The sequence below is a fragment of the Mus caroli genome, unplaced genomic scaffold, assembly GCF_978045245.1.
Source record: "Mus caroli unplaced genomic scaffold, Mus_caroli_1 scaffold_6, whole genome shotgun sequence".
Taxonomy (NCBI): domain Eukaryota; kingdom Metazoa; phylum Chordata; class Mammalia; order Rodentia; family Muridae; genus Mus; species Mus caroli.
This window is the reverse complement of record NW_028227261.1, coordinates 135,649,864-135,666,435: the sequence shown is the minus strand read 5'-3', so window position 1 is coordinate 135,666,435 and position 16,572 is coordinate 135,649,864. Positions and strand designations below refer to the sequence as shown.

The 16,572-nt window shown below is 35.5% G+C and overlaps 1 protein-coding gene across 1 annotated transcript in view; it reads right to left on the bottom strand.

Moving 5' to 3' along the window:
• Cnbd1 (cyclic nucleotide binding domain containing 1) overlaps nt 1-16,572 on the bottom strand; it is a 367,012-nt gene that overhangs the window by 87,723 nt on the left and 262,717 nt on the right. The window contains exons 9-10 of the mRNA XM_085838485.1: nt 11,252-11,361; nt 9,653-9,803 (exon numbers count right to left, since the gene is read on the bottom strand). Coding sequence (XP_085694611.1) covers nt 9,653-9,803; nt 11,252-11,361 — 261 coding nt within the window. The remainder of the gene's footprint in view (nt 1-9,652; nt 9,804-11,251; nt 11,362-16,572) is intronic.

The window sequence follows — 16,572 nt, the reverse complement described above, 5'->3', positions numbered from 1 at the left end:
TCCAGGATGCAGTACATCCATCATGGGAGGGAAGCCACAGACTCAGAAGCTTGATAGAACTGTCACATTACGTTCTCATTCAGACGAATGGAGCAATACATTCACATATGTTAGTGTTCAGCTTGCACAGTACATGCTACACAGCTCTGGATTCCTCACTCAGAGAATAGTCCCATCCAAAGTTACAATGCATCTTAGCACACAAGTTAACCAAGGTAATCTACACAGATATGCTCGGAGACTAAACTTTTGTTCATTTTCTTGGTTAGTTGTTTGTTTATTTGTTTGTTTGTTTGTTTGATTGGTTGGCTGGCTAGTTTTTTTGTGACAGGATTTCTCTGTGTAGCCCTGGCTGTCCTGAAACTCCTTTGTAGACCAGGCTGTCCTGGATCTCAAGTGATCACCTACCTATGACTCCGGAGTACTGGAATTAAATGTGTACACCACTACCACTTGGCTTCGGAGGCTAATCTTAATCCAGACAATACTTCAAAAACGAGGCTAGAGACTTGAGTCCTAGCTGTTGAGGTAAACATCAACTATATGCAATGTAAATAAATCATAACTACACATATGTAAATTATACTTGTATATACATAATGTTATAATAACTGCAAAGACACAAAATCATAAACTTTACATAGAAACTTGAACTAAAATTTTATATTAACTTAGTCTAAAGTTAAGTTTTAAAAATAAAAGATTTTCAGCACCATTGAGGTAGCTTTAATTTTGATATCTAATTAATGTTGTATTTGTTTAACTAGCAAGACATTCTGCTTATAGTGTGAACATTTTTTATTAGTGGATATTTTTATTATTTATTTTCTATAATTACAATTATAGAGTATCAAAGCAAATTTTAAGTAAAAACACAGCAGCCATAGCTCTATATAAATTATTAGCTAAAATTACTTGCCTAAAATGGATCTTACTAAGACATTATAGTTCTCAGATTGAAGAATCAAGATAATCAACACTTAGGGATTACATTTGAACTAATTATTGCACTAAAATATTTCATATTTGCATAGGTAATACAAATACTAAGAACTTTCCTTGTAATAATTTCTCAAAGCAAAGATTTGTGGAACAATATTTTAAAATATGATATTGATAGTCAAGGCCAGTTATCTAATTCAATAATACCTATGTGGTTATTAGCCTCACCTAAATCCCTTGATTTAATATTCCCATGATTCAGGGTTGGTAAAAGAATTATTGCACATTACTTATAATGTTAAGGGAGATATAGTTTTTAACAATATTTTCTTTTATCTTGAAAGAAAATTATGAGACATTTAAAACCCTCATTTTCATTTTAAAATGTATAAACTCTGCTTTTATTGGTATGATAATCCATTCAGCCAGGAAGTTGACAAAGTAATACTTTAAAATAATATATTTGGAATAAAGAATTTGATATAAGATAAATATGATTATAATTAATTAAATTCAGTAAAAAGGTAGTGAACGGTGATGAAAAATAAACAACTTTACATATTTCCTTTAAAAATTTTACTTTCTAGCTGTATGTTGTGACTGACACAAGTAATCCCAGTTCTTGAAATGCTGCGGATAGTTGGCCTTAAGTTTGAGGTCAGGATGGGTGGCTCAGTATTTGAACATAACTTTGACCACATAGCAAATCCTGTCCAAAACAGAAAAAAAACAATGATGATGAAGACCAGGACAGTAAAAAGAAAAGAAGGAAGAATAAGAAGGAAGAATAAAAAAGAGGAAGAGGAGAAGGGGGAAAAGTAAAGTAACAAGGACTAAAAGCAGAAACAAGCAAAAGAGAAGAGAAAGCTGATTATATTGAAGAGAAAATCAGAGTCACTTGACCTGGGAAACCTATGCATCTATGAAATGGTTTAGATAGTTATAAAATTCACATCCACTGAATATTTAAATTTATCTCATCATCTATAAATTAATGATTTGCAAAAAGAGAAAACCTGTTTCACAAATCTAGGGAAAACTTGTCACACATCTATTGATTGCATTTAAAATGATAAGAATGAAATTAGGTATGGGGGTGCATGCTTTCAATCTCAGCACTCTGAAGGCAAAAGCAGGATACTCTTTGTGAATTCAAGGTAAGCCCAGTTCAATCTGCATAATATACTCCAGGACAGCTAGGACTACATGGAAATAACCTTGTCTCCAAAAAATAAACAAAGGAAAGGAAAGGAAAGGAAAGGAAAGGAAAGGAAAGGAAAGGAAAGGAAAGGAAAGGAAAGGAAAGGAAAGGAAAGGAAAGGAAAGGAAAGGAAAGGAAAGGAAAGGAAAGGAAAGGAAAGGAAAGGAGAGAAAGGGGGCATTAAAAACTTTATTACGTAAAAGTTCAGGGATTTGAATAATCTCTTTGTGGGGCAATGGGCTATGCATAGACAGCCTAGTCTCCAGTCTAGCTGAGGTCTTGAACCCTGGTAGAACCCGATTGGTGGAAATTCCTGCCAACATGCGATGGAAGGCGTTCCCTCAGGTTTCCTGGACCCCTGGATCCTGTCTCAGTTATTGCCCCCACAGCCCCCACAAGAGAGGCTTGTGGCTAGTAGTCACAAACACAATGTCCCAAGCTTCTGACCTTCAGGCTAGACTCTTCCTAGTTACCTAGCAACAGCAAAATAACAATCCCACTATAAGAGGGGCTGTTTGGCCCCTCCTCGCTCTCTTAAGCTCTCTCACCTTTCTTATTCTCTTTCCCTCTTTCTCTCTCTCCTTTCCCCCCATCTCTCCTCTTGGCCATGGCTGGTCTCTCTCTCTTTCCACATTCTCTCTTCCCCCCTCCCCCACGCCTTTCTGCCTTTCTGCCTTTCTATAATAAAGCTCTAAAACCTTAGAGACTGTCTCTATTCATCAAGGCCCACTGTGCTTGCAGCCATGGATCAGACTAAGGACTCTTGCCTGCATGGAAACTATCCAGCACCCTTTCTTTCCCCTGCCCTCTCTTCTCGTATCTCCGCGACCTGGAGCTGCTCTGGGGCCCTGAGAATCTGGTACTGGGGATTCCCCTTGTCCACCCCTTGCCATGTGGGGTCAGTGGCTTCACACAGCCAGATGCCCACCCGGGGCTGCATGGAAAGCTTCTGGCAGTCCTCCTGAGTCCACCTGCTCAGAACACAGAAACTCTGGCGGAACGTGGGCACTCTTTCCCTCCCCACTCTTCCGCTACACCCACAGCCCAGCATCTCTTAAAAGGAAAAAAAAATTAAATTGAAGAAACCATCTTTTAAAAAAAATTTAAAAAGAAGCCACTTAATTTATAGTCAAAATGTTCAGTTAACAAGGCCATTTTCATTAGATTAGCTATTTTCAACATCATTCATGCTTATACAATCTAGTGTGGCTTTCTATTATGGTATTTAAGAAATTGATATTGGTGATTGAAATTGAAGACCATCTCAGGCTTTTTAAAAGTGTGTGAAAATCAGGAAATATATGGATAATACTATAAAGAATGTCCTATTTCTCTCGGGGTGATCAGAGGTCATAACTGAAAATATCTAAAATTTCAGAGGCATACTCAATTACAAAATCAGAAAACTCTTTGAACTTGAAGTCGAATAAACTAAATAGATCCACAAATAAACACATCAGTGTATATTACACCAGCTTGGAGGCAACAAGAAGGAAGTGATCCATCATGTGGAAAAGTTAATGAATAATATCACGTATCAATATGCCTTATTCTGTACTACGGTAGGCAGAAGGCTGAGAGAGAGCATGCTAGAAATATGGGACAGAGCATGTCAGTCAAGACTTCTCAATCTAACAAACATTACCTTGAAAATGATTGAGAAATAAAGCAACCCTAGGTAATAACAGAAATCTTATCACCTGCAAGTGAGTCTACCAAAAATAGGATGAATTTCACACTGAAAGGGCAATATGTAATAATTTGCTTTTAGGTGGCAAAACAATGTGCCACAGAAGCAATAATTATGTAGTAGCTATAAAATATAATATAAATATTCATTTTAGTTTTTCTGCCTCAGAAAGGAAACAGGTCACTCAGATAAGAGATGGGAAGTGACAGAGTTGGCATAGGTTGCCAGTTCTTTAATTATTTTTTCAGAGATTAACATCAGGGTAATAATATCTCAGAGGGAGGAAAACTGATTCCTCATGAAGTGTAATAGAGACTGTTATTTGGTATGGCTTAGTAAAATCAAGCTAAAACACATATAAGTACAAGCAAAAGATCTACAACCAGACTTTTTAGAATTGCTAATTAACTTGTTAAAGGACAGTCTTGATAATGTGGTGTAATCTGGAAATAGAGGTCTGATGGTAAGTCACAGTTCTAGTCCTCAAAAAGTATAATAGAAGAAATTCCCTGAAAAAATGATGATTAAGTTTTGAAAGTATATCTATAATCTTCTACTCATAACCAGGACCCAGAATTTTATTAGAATTTTACAGAGGCTACAAACCTCACATGAGATCTGTCTTCATGACTATGATAAAATGAGGTGAACAATGACAATTTGTGACTTGATTATGAACAAACATATCAAGGTCATCTAGACCTGTATAAAATACCAAATACCACATCTCCTGTTTAACCTAATTACCTGCTGCACCTATTTTCTATAGATTTATCTTTGTCATACTCATCCATGAGATAAAATGTATGGAAACAGGCTGTTTTCTTACATCATTCAATTTGTAACAGATTTATACTTCCTTAGACCATTTTCCCTAGACATCTAATCAAAATAGGAATCTTGTAAGAGTCTTTTGTGTGTTCTCTCATTGATACAATTTATAGTTTTTCACAACTTTTGTTCTAATTCTATTACATGTTAACACAAATCAATCAACTACTGGTGTATTCCTTGGATTATTGGAGAAAGGGGGTTGAAATCACCTATCATGTCGATATTCCAGTTTTTGCTTGATAAAAGAGGACAGAAAGTGATCTTGTTTTCTGTAGTTGTGAATGCTGAAATAAAAACATGCAAAATACTGCCTGGCTCAGAATGCATAGTCTGAAGTTAGAGTAAAATACTCAGTTTGGTAGCTAAAGCAGGCTATGTGATAAAGTACACATTTGTTTTTCAAATTAGTTGTGAAGAACTCAATCTTTAAGACTTTTACACATATTAAAGGTACTTAAAGTATAGAATGAGGGAGGGGAATTTTATAATGACCTCTAATTATTTGGAGAAGAGAATGTCTGAATAGCTCAAATGTAAATGAAAGTCAGGTGAGGGAAGGACACTATATACTCATCAAAGGGAAAATCCACAAAAAAGGATATTGAAATTCTAAACATTAATGCACAAATACAAGGACACCAACGTTTGTAAAAGAAACATCACTACTGCTTAAATCACATATTGGTTCTCACATGGTGATATTCAACCTGTGGCCATAGACTGGTCATCCATAAAAGCTAAAAAGAGAAATAATGAAGCTATGCAACATTATCAACCAAATAAACCTAACATATTTACATACCATTTCACCCAAACACAAGAGGATTTACCTGCCTCTCGGCATCTTATGGAACATTCTTCAAAATTGGACACATACCTGGACACAAGGCAAGTCAGAAACAAGCTGCAAGACATCCCAGAGATCCAGAATGGACCCAAACATGATTGCCAAAATAGTCAATGAACTAACTCCTAATGATATTCTGCTATACTAATAGATCGAAGCCTAACCCAATTGTCATCAGAGAGGCATCCTCCGGAACCGGTGGGAGCAGATGCATAGACCCAGAGACAAACACTAGGCAGAACCAGGAGAATCCCCAATAGAGAGGGAGAGAAAGGATTGTAGGGCCCATAGAGAACAAAAAAAAAAAAAAAAAAAAAAAATGACCCAGAGAATCAACTAAGCAAAACACACAGGGCTCACAGAGGCTGAAGCAACATCTACACACACCTTATGTTGTGTAGCATGGTGATCTTATGGGACTCCTAACAGTGTGTGTGTGGGGTCATCTCTGACCCTTTTGTCTGTGCTAGGAATCCTTTTCCTTTCACTGGGTTGACTTTTTGAGCCTCAGTATGAAGCTTTGTGTCTAGTTGCATTGTATCTTGTTATGCCATTTGCTGTGGATATCCTTGGGAGACCTGGTTGTTTCTTTTGTTTATTTCTTGTGGATAAATCTGGGATTGAGAGGGGTTCTGAGGGAGAGGAGTGGTGTGGGAGGGACAGGAAAAAGTGAAGGGAGAAGAAGCTATGATCAGGCTATAATATATGGAAGAAGAATAAAAGAAGAACTGATGGGTTTATGTGCATCGCTTGATAGGATACTTATACCAATAACCTCGCTTAGGCTCAGAGAATTTTTTTAGAAGACAGGACAACAAATATAGGAGATGAATTATAGCGGTAAGTATGGTGAAATATTATTTTCTGGGCATGACAGCCAATACAACCAAGATCTCATAGCAGTTTAGATTTTTCTGTATTTGGCTTGCATTATTCTGGACCCGTGAAGAGTCAATAACTGGTAAGGGAGGGTAAGGGAGTGGTTCACCGATCCCTACCACTTCCTTGGTAACCTTTGGGTATTGAATGATGTTGGACATCAAGGAGTCTCCCATTGGTGAGCTCACCAGGCTTCAACAGACAGTTACAAACCACAGCTGTGAAGATGGCAGGGAGGAAACTCAATGGCCCAAAGAACAAAAGACATAAAGAAGGCAAAGAGGCATATGTATACTAAGATTGGGATGTTGGGAGGGTTTGGAAGAAGATATGAGAGTATTCACCATACACTTTGTATGTGTAGAGACTGTCAACAAATTGTATTTAAAATATTAATTTTATATATTCATTGTTTTACTAGCTTGAGTAGTACTCTATTTTGTAAATACCACATTTTCTGTATCCTTTCCTCTGTTCAGAGACATCTGGGTTCTTTCCAGCTTCTGGCTACTATAAATTAGGCTGCTATGAACATAGTGGACCATGTGTCCCCATTACCAGTTAGAACATCTTCTGGGTATATGCCCAGGAGTGGTATGCTGGGTCCTCAGGTAGTACTATGCCCAATTTCCTGAGGAACTGCCAAACTGATTTCCAGAGTGGTTGTACCAGCTTACAATCCCACCAGCAATGGAGTATTGTTCCTGTTACTCCACATCCTCGCCAGTATTTACTGTCACATGAGTTTTTGTTCTTAGCCTTTCTGACTGGTGTGAGGTGGAATTTCAGGGTTGTTTTGATTTGAATTTCCTTGATGATTAAGGGTGGGTTAGCGAGTGGGGGATGGGGAGGGATAGGGTGTTTTGGAGAGGAAACTAGGAAAGGGGATAATGTTTGAAATGTAAATAAAGAAAATATCTAATAAAATAAAAATATGAATTTTAATGAAGCAGATTTTTGGTGAAAAGTGTGTCAGTGCAAGAACACTTGCCTACTTTGTTTAAAGCCCTACATTCCATCCCCCAAATCATAAAGATTCTCTACCTCCACTAACAATCGGACATACACACAAACTATATATAAAGTTCCCTTTTCATGTGTAAATATTTTCCTTTCATTAAAACCAACCATGCATTAATTTCCTTGAGCTACTTTTGTTTTTAAAATGTATTTTAATTCCCTTGAAATAAAATATGCAATACTTACAATGTGGAAATGTAAATATATCCTACAATAAACTTATTATTCTATTACCTTATACATTTTTGGAAAATATAGTTCCTAATCATAATTCTACCTAGAGACTAATGAATCAAGGAAAGAGCATGACAGTAGCCTTGTGAAATCAGTCTTAAAATAAATGAACTATAGAATAAATTTTAGAAGATGAATAGCATGCACATGAACAATTTCATCTCTATACTATACCATCTATTTAAATTTGGGCTGCCAGGTGGCAAAGGAGATTCTAATAAATACTTGAAAGAAACACATTCATGTGTTTGATATGGCCAGTTTGTTGGGGATACACAATTTCAGATATATGATGAAAACCCTTTTCAGGTATATGTATAAGAATATCTTTAAAAGGTATTAATATCTAAATTAGAAGAAAGAGTAAGGAAACTTGGTTATCAATGCGAAAAGGTAAAATTCAGTAATTCAATGTACCAGCAGAGCTACAAAATCAGATACAGAGTTGACTCTTTCTCCTTCAGTATCTCTAATTTCTATGTCTCCTTATTCTGGAACACTGTCTATCCACTAAGGAAAAAGATTATCAAATATTCATAATCCAAAACTTACTTAATTTCCTCACTACATATACATGTGTATGTGTATGTGTGTGTGTGTGTGTGTGTGTGCGCGCACACAAACACAACCACCCCTACCTCCCCCTCCACACACAACTTTTGAGATCTTTAGTCTCAGACTAGGGCAAAACTTGTCCCACCAAGAGCTTCCCTTATTCTCAGGCCACAGCTGAACTCCTGGGTCCAGATGAGGTGCTTCCCAGTGAATCTCCTTAACATATATAAATATTCAGTTGGTTCTGTTTCTCTGTAAAGCCCCGAATGAAGCAATTTTTTGGTGAAAAGTGTATCAGTGCAAGAACACTTGCCTACTTTGTTTAAAGCCCTACATTCCATCCCCCAAACCATAAAGATTCTCTACCTCCACTAACAATCAGACATGTGTAATGTGTGAAATCTTTATTTAAGCAAAATGGTATCTAATATGTTTATGTAACCCACTAATATTATTAGTGAAAGAAAAACATGCCAAATACTGAAGGAATTGTTGTTTTAATTCATAGTTGGTGTTGTGAAGTGATATTTAACTTCAAGGGAGTTGTATTTGAATGACACAGACATGAAGAAAATTAACAAATACCACTTCAAAACCACACTTTTTAATAACAGACACGAGTTTGAGATAGCCTTTTCATTTGAATAAAGTTTTAGCAAGTGTAGGTTGTACATTCTCCAGGAGATTTATATACTCAAAATTTGGAATCCAAGCATTTTGTTCAATTGAGGTAGTTTAAGGAAAAATCTTTCACCAATCCTTATGTTCAAAAATGTCTCCTATTATATTATTTAATGGTATATGGCATTCTTTAGCATGAGTGTACACTTAGAATTATACTGAGTAATGGCTTAATCACTCATTTTTGCTTATATTCAATTGCATATCTTAATCTGTGATAGCATCATTATTCATTTATTATTACTAAAGCCCTAAGGTTTCAGTATTTGACTTAAATATTGCAAAATTTGAATGTGTGTATATGTGTGTGCACATATGCATGCATGTGTGTATAGGATTGCATTGAATTCATGTGTTTTTTACATGTGAGTATGCATCTTTGCATGTGTGTATGATCTCTATGTCATGTATATGTATATGATTAGGTCTTTGAACATTAGTATTGTACATATTTTACCCGATTCAAAATTATTAAGGAAACACCTTAAATATAGTATAAATCATTCTGTAAAAGCAGGACTGCTACATTTAACAGTGAATGATAAAAAAGCCTAGTAAACTCAACAAGCTGAAAGTAAAAAAATGGAGTCAGAATAATGTAAGGGGTGCATCTTTCTACTACATATCCATCTAAAATCTAATATATCTGTAGCCACTATTATGCATGTATCCACACAATAAGTCTCCATTTTCAGTTAAAATTCTATTCTCTTTTCAAAAACCCCCATGATTAAATGGTCAAAGAGTTAAAAGACAGTCATGCATTTACCCTGTATGTCCTTATCTTCAATAACTGCCATCTCAACTTCTCGTCCGGTAATAATTGTGCATGTGAAGGGAGCTTGAAGAAGAATACTGATCTCACCAAAGGACTCCTTCTCCTTAAGTTTACCCATATAAACAAGTTTTTTAATTTTTTTCTGCAAAAGATAGGGACAATAGAGGTTTCATGAAAATATTCACATAATCATTATTATTAGAAACTCAACAATTCATAGACCTTCTGGCTAAAAGAAATTAGTAGCCAAGTTTATTGACATCAGAGGAAACATTTACTTTTTATTCATTGTATATTATTCTGTTTATAATAAAGCAATAATACATTCAAGTACCCTTCAGAATATGAAAGATAGCTGACAACACTGCCATTTAGTTATGCTACTATTACATTATTTTAATGTCTACTAATTCAGAGTATGTGTGAATATGAGATGATTGATGATGATGATGTTGGTAATGATGATGATGGTGATGATGATATGCATGTAGATGACTGAGGAGAACTTCAGTTCCCTCTTTTTACTATGTGGGCTCCAGAGTTTGTCAGGTTTTGTGGCAAGCTGAGCCATCTAACTATCCTACATTTCATTTGTGATTATGTTAAGATGTCTGAGCAATGTTGAACTAGTTCAAGTTTTCAAAGCCCCAAGAATAGTAGAGAGTGTAACTTAACAATATTTTGTGAACTACCAACTGTAATAAACTTCAGCCTCAGGTGGAAGACACTGTTATTGGAGTAACTGAGAGGATGGAGATAAGAAAAGTTAATAGCTATAACTGATGGCATAAACTGAGATAGCTATTCACTCTTGTCTTTCTTCGTTTATTTTGTGGGTGTGTTTGCTTATAAGTGTGTTACTGTGAATTAATCTCAGGTCCATTTACATATCACAACTGGGAATTTTGTGAGCTGTATCTCCAACTATTATGCTTTCTTAGTAAAAATGGTGATTTCAGTTGAATAATCTAATAATTTATTTCAAATCGGGGTCCTTGTGGTAGACTTTACTGCAGTTTCAGTACAGATGGTTCTGCAGAGGGTGAGAGGATGATGGCATCTTTCCTGGTATTAAAACTACAATGATCAGGCAACAGTAAGCATGGAAAAACAAATATCTCCCCAAGACAAGTATTTGGCAGGCACTTGAACAAGGAGGAAGTCTTTAGTAAGTTTGTTGAAATCAAGTCATAAAAATTTAAATATTTGTCATTTTTGGACATGGTAAAGCTTTACTGTGGATATCACAGAAATGTCAGAGAATAAGCCAGTTTACATATTTAATTGAATCCTATTACATAGTATCAGAGAAATGATCATTCATTCTTTTTCTGTTCCTGTAACTCCTTTTTGCCTGGTTAATAAAGTGAAATGAGTACCTTGTGCTTTCTTGGGGGTTGATGTTTTCACACCACCTATGTTGAGATCCATGCAACTTACCGTAGATGCTTTTACTCCGTATGTATGACAATTCATTATCCAAGGATACCACAATGTATGGTGTTCAATATGTATGAGAAAATGTTATCCAGCATCCCTAAGTCATTAGAGTAGTTAATTCTCAAAAGAAGCAAATAAGCTGAAACTCACCACTTTGTTTATTGGTAGGTCCACAAGTCCAACAACATTTCTATAAATGTTACAATATCCAGAGTTGATATAACCCACAAATGAAATGACAGTTCCACTTTCTACTAACACTGAAAATGAAAGATAAAGAGAGACCTTTTACATTTGGGAAATAAAAAATTATTTAGTATATTCTGACAAAATTAGGCTACTTAATTCAATAACTATGGTATTTTCTGAATAAATGTCAACCTATAGACACTACATATGTAAAGAGAAATTTTAAAAGTGTACCTATTGTGTGTTCGTATGTGTATATATATATATGTGAGTGTGTGTGTGTGTGTGTGTGTACTACTGCTATAGAAATAAACATTGATGAGTACTCACCTGCATCATTTACTGAATTATATATTAAAATATTCTAGGTGCAGAAGAGATGACTCAACAGTTCAGAGAGTTCACCACTTCTTTCCCATGTTTGGTTCACATCACCCACATCAGGTTGCTCTCAACCACCTAGAACCCCAGTTCCAGGGAAATCCAAAATATCTGGCCACATTGGGCACTTTCTCTAAAGTGTTTGCACAAACACACACATGTAAACACATACCAGGTTTAAAATGATATTTAAAGAATATGTCTAATGTGTCTGATTTCAAATTTTTATAGATTTGAATAATGACTTTCACAAATGTTAACTATAACTCTCCGGACTCCATACCTTCATCTGGAAACCAGAAACTTTCTTAATATAGTAGTGGTTATAGGTAAAGGTTTTGGGGGCATGCTGCCCTACTGTAAAGCCTTCACAGCTACTTCCTGTATGTCCTTATAAAAGTATATAACTTCTCTAATCTGTGGCTCTTGGCCATCTTCTTCCTGGAAGACAGATGAGCATTGTGGAGAGGTAGAGTGAGTGTAAGTGTTTTTCCAACCCAGACGTTTTCTCAAAGTTCTTTCTTTAAAGGTTTCTTTCTTCAAAGTTCCCAATCTTTTATTTTGTGTATTTATGGTATTTTTAGGGAACTCTTATTCAGAACTCTAATACACCATACTCTGTCTAATATTGCTGGTCTTGTTACATTGGCATTTGAGAATCTGATCTTTATAGAATTTCATGTTTGATTTTTCCCTTTTCATTTTAACTTTGAGCCTTGCTTTGTAAGATAAAATTTAATTTCCCCTGTGATTGATGTTTTCTTTAGTAAATATATGAAATACACTTAGCTTTGTCTGCCACAGAGTAAATACTATATATGAAAAATACTGTGAAATTTGAAACTCTGGCTGTCTAGATATTATACCTGTATATAGAATCTTAGTTTGAAAAATCACTGAAGGATAAGAAGGACCATAAGCAAGAATCAGTATGAAAACCATAAGCATGTACCTCTGATACTACGAACCATAAGGAACACAAGATGCTATATGTAAAGTACTAAATTATATTTGGATATGTACTGTTATAAGGTATAAATGTTCTTATAGTACTGGGAGTACTACCTAATTAGATCAGTCAATCTTTTATTCATTTCTAATTTTGTTAATTTTAAATATCCCTTTAAAGTGAATGTTCAGCTTTTAAAATTTTTAATTCATGTTGTTTTCTTTTAACATTGAATCCTTTCCTTTTAGCTCAGTTTCTAATCTACTAGTCTAGATTATATCTCTTTGACTGCATTTAAATTTTGATTTTAATTAATTTAAGTGCTTTCATTTTTGCATAATATGCTATTGTAAAAGATCTTTTAAGTTTGTCAACCCAAATATTTTCATATAGTGACAATTTCCTGGTTTTTGATCTAGGGTTTGCCCTAATATTTTCTCCAGAAATTTAATTTTTATTTTGAATTTCTATATGCAAATACCTCGTTAAGACATTTTCTCATATTTCTTGTTATCAGATTATTTTCACATTGTACTACCCAGATAGATAGATAGATAGATAGATAGATAGATAGATAGATAGATAGACAGATAAACAGATAGATAGACATAGACACAGGCATAGGCATAGACATAGACAAACATAGACATAGACATAGACATAGGCATAGATATACCTAATGCATTATGAGATGTGATTAACTTGGCTGAGTTTTTCCTAATTTTATTTAAAAGAAGGGTACATTCCTCTTAGGAACTGTGATGTTAATCTTGATTATTTACATTACAGAATCTATAATCAGAATAAAATTGCAGCTCTGGACATGTCTATAAGAGGATTTCTTGAATGAGTTAACTGAGGTAAGAGGTCAGATCCTAAATGTGTCCAGCATCCTTCCATGTACTACATGTATAGACAGAATAAAAGAAGCTAGGAGCTGAGAACCAACAGTCATTATTGTTGTCTTTTAGAGCCCTGATGGAATGTGACCTGTTGCCTCAAATTCCCACTTCCAACTGTCATAATTTCTAGGGAGTGATAGACTACAACCTTTTATATATAACCTTTCTTCCTTAAGCTGTGTTTTGACATATCCCCTAGTGAAATCCAGGTGTATCTGGAAATTTGGGCATAAAACGTATAAAGACTGGAGGAAGGAAAGAAGTGATATGCAGCCCAGTCTTCTGGATATGATATGGCCATTGCACTCATGAGCTAAAAGCAGTTGTGGTTACCTACCCAAGATCAACACCCTTGAAAGTTCCAACACAGGTTTGGGGGCAAAAGGTACCTAGATTCTTGGCAGGTGGTGACTTCTTTGGGAGTGAAAGTCAGGTTTCTCTATGGAGAGAGAGGGTAGCTTCTTTTTTTTTTTTTTTTTTTTTGTTTTTGAGTGTTAACAACCAGTTATTTATTGCAAATTAAATTAAATTAAATTGTTTTCATCAAATGCAATGCCTTGCTGACTAATAAAATTGTACGTTCTCTCTTTTATTTTTGTTTTTGTTTTTGTTTTTTTTAATTAGGTGTTTTCTTTATTTACATTTCCAAAGCTATCCCAAAAGTCACCCATATCCTCCCACCCCACTCTTCTACCCACCCACTCCCACTTCTTGGCCCTGGCGTTCCCCTAAACTGAGGCATATAAAGTTTGCACAACCAATGGGTCTCTCCACTGATGGCAGACTAGACCATCTTCTGATACATATGCAGCTAGAGACATGAGCTCTGGGGGGGGGGGGGGGTACTGGTTAGTTCATATTGTTGTTCCACCTATAGGGTTGCAGATAACTTTAGCTCCTCGGGTACTTTCTCTAGTTCCTCGATTGGGGGCCCTGTGATCCATCCAGTAGCTAACTGTGAGTATCCACTTCGATGTTTGCTAGGCCCCTGCATAGTCTCACAAGAGACAGCTATATCAGGGTCCTTTCAGCAAAATCTTGCTAGTATATGCAAAAGTGTCAGCGTTTGGATGCTGATTATGGGATGGATCTCTAGATACGGCAGTCTCTAGATGGTCCAACCTTTTGTCTCAGCTCCAAACTTTGTCTCTGTAACTCTTACCATGTGTGTTTTGTTCCCAATTCTAAGAAGGGGCAAAGTGTCCACACTTTGGTCTTCGTTCTTCTTGAGTTTCATGAGTTTCACAAATTGTATCTTATATCTTGGGTATTCTAAGAATCTGGGCTAATATCCCCAGAATATCAGTGAGTGCATATCATGTAAGTTCTTTTGTGATTGGGTTACCTCACTCAGAAAGACAAAAAGGCCACCAGCAGATTGGGAAAGGATCTTTACCTATCCTAAATCAGATAGAGAACTAATATCCAATATATATAAAGAACTCAAGAAGGTGGACTCCAGAAAATCAAATAACCCCATTAAAAAATGGGGTGCAGAGCTTATCAAAGAATTCTCACCTGAGGAATACAGAATGGCTGAGAAGCACCTGAAAAAATGTTCAGCATCCTTAATCATCAGGGAAATGCAAATCAAAACAACCCTGAGATTCTACCTCACACCAGTCAGAATGGCTAAGATCAAAAATTCAGGTGACAGCAGATGCTGGCAAGGATGTGGAGAAAGAAGAACACTCCTCCATTGTTGGTGGGATTACAAGCTTGTACAACTCTGGAAACCAGTCTGGCCATTCCTCAGAAAATTGGACATAGTACTACCAGAGGATCCCGCAATACCTCTCCTGGGCATATATCCAGAAGATGTTCCAACTGGTAAGAAGGACACATGCTCCACTATGTTCATAGCAGCCTTATTTATAATAGCCAGAAGCTGGAAAGAACCCAGATGCCCCTCAACAGAGGAATGGATACAGAAAATGTGGTACATTTACACAATGGAGTACTACTCAGCTATTAAAAAGAATGAACTTATGAAATTCCTACCCAAATGGAGAGGGTGGCTTCTTAATACCCAGCAGTTGATCCTTATGGTTGAGCATTTAAGCCGCAACTACTGAACTCAGTGAGTTAAAACATATTAATAATAATAATAATAGAAAACAAAAGAATGCTTGAAGTTTGGAAGGAACTGTTTGAAAGTTCCAGGGGAAATGAGGGTGAATATAATAAAAGTATATTTTATTTACATGTAAATTTCTCAAATAATAAATACAAATAATTAAGATAACATAATATCATTTATATCTGCATCTCTCATGAGTGAAATACTCCATTATAAACCTAACCAATGTATGCAAGTGAGAAAAGCTACAAAAGATGTACAAATTTACAAATTATGTTCAAGTGACAAATGATATCAAAGAAGTTCTAAATAAGTAGAGAAAAGTTTTAAATCAATAAATAGAAAGATTCAATATTGTTCCTATGGAAGTTTCTTCCTAAATTATCTATTGACTCAGAAGTGCCTCTTTTAGACAAATAATAAACATTTAAAGTGAAAAAAGAGAACTTGAAGTTCGTAGAGGTCTCATTAAAACTCCACTGTTAATTTATAAATAATAACAATTTGATTTGATATTTCTTGGAAAGATGCAAAAGACATAGGGACACCAGCAAAATATTGAAAGAAAGGAGGAAATGAGGAAGAAAGACACTACTAAAATGAAAACTTCTTGTACAGCCTTCATCCTGCTAATGTGTTAAAGGTTCAAGAAGAGACAGGTAGCACACTGCATTGAAATAGAGACCATACAAATTGATCTACATATAGTCAAATGATTTTTGGACAAAGAAACAAAGTCTTCAAACACTGAGAATATTCAGCAGATTACAAGCTGAACTCAAACTATAACCTTCTACTCTTCAAAAATATCTTAGGATGAATCAAAGACCTAATTATATAATGAAACCCAGCAATACTATGAGAAGGTAACCATAAGACTATAGAACTATAAAACCTTGGTTTTAGCACTGACATCAAGGGTATGACATTGGAAATAAAGCTGTGAGCATTGGATGCATAATCCAGACCT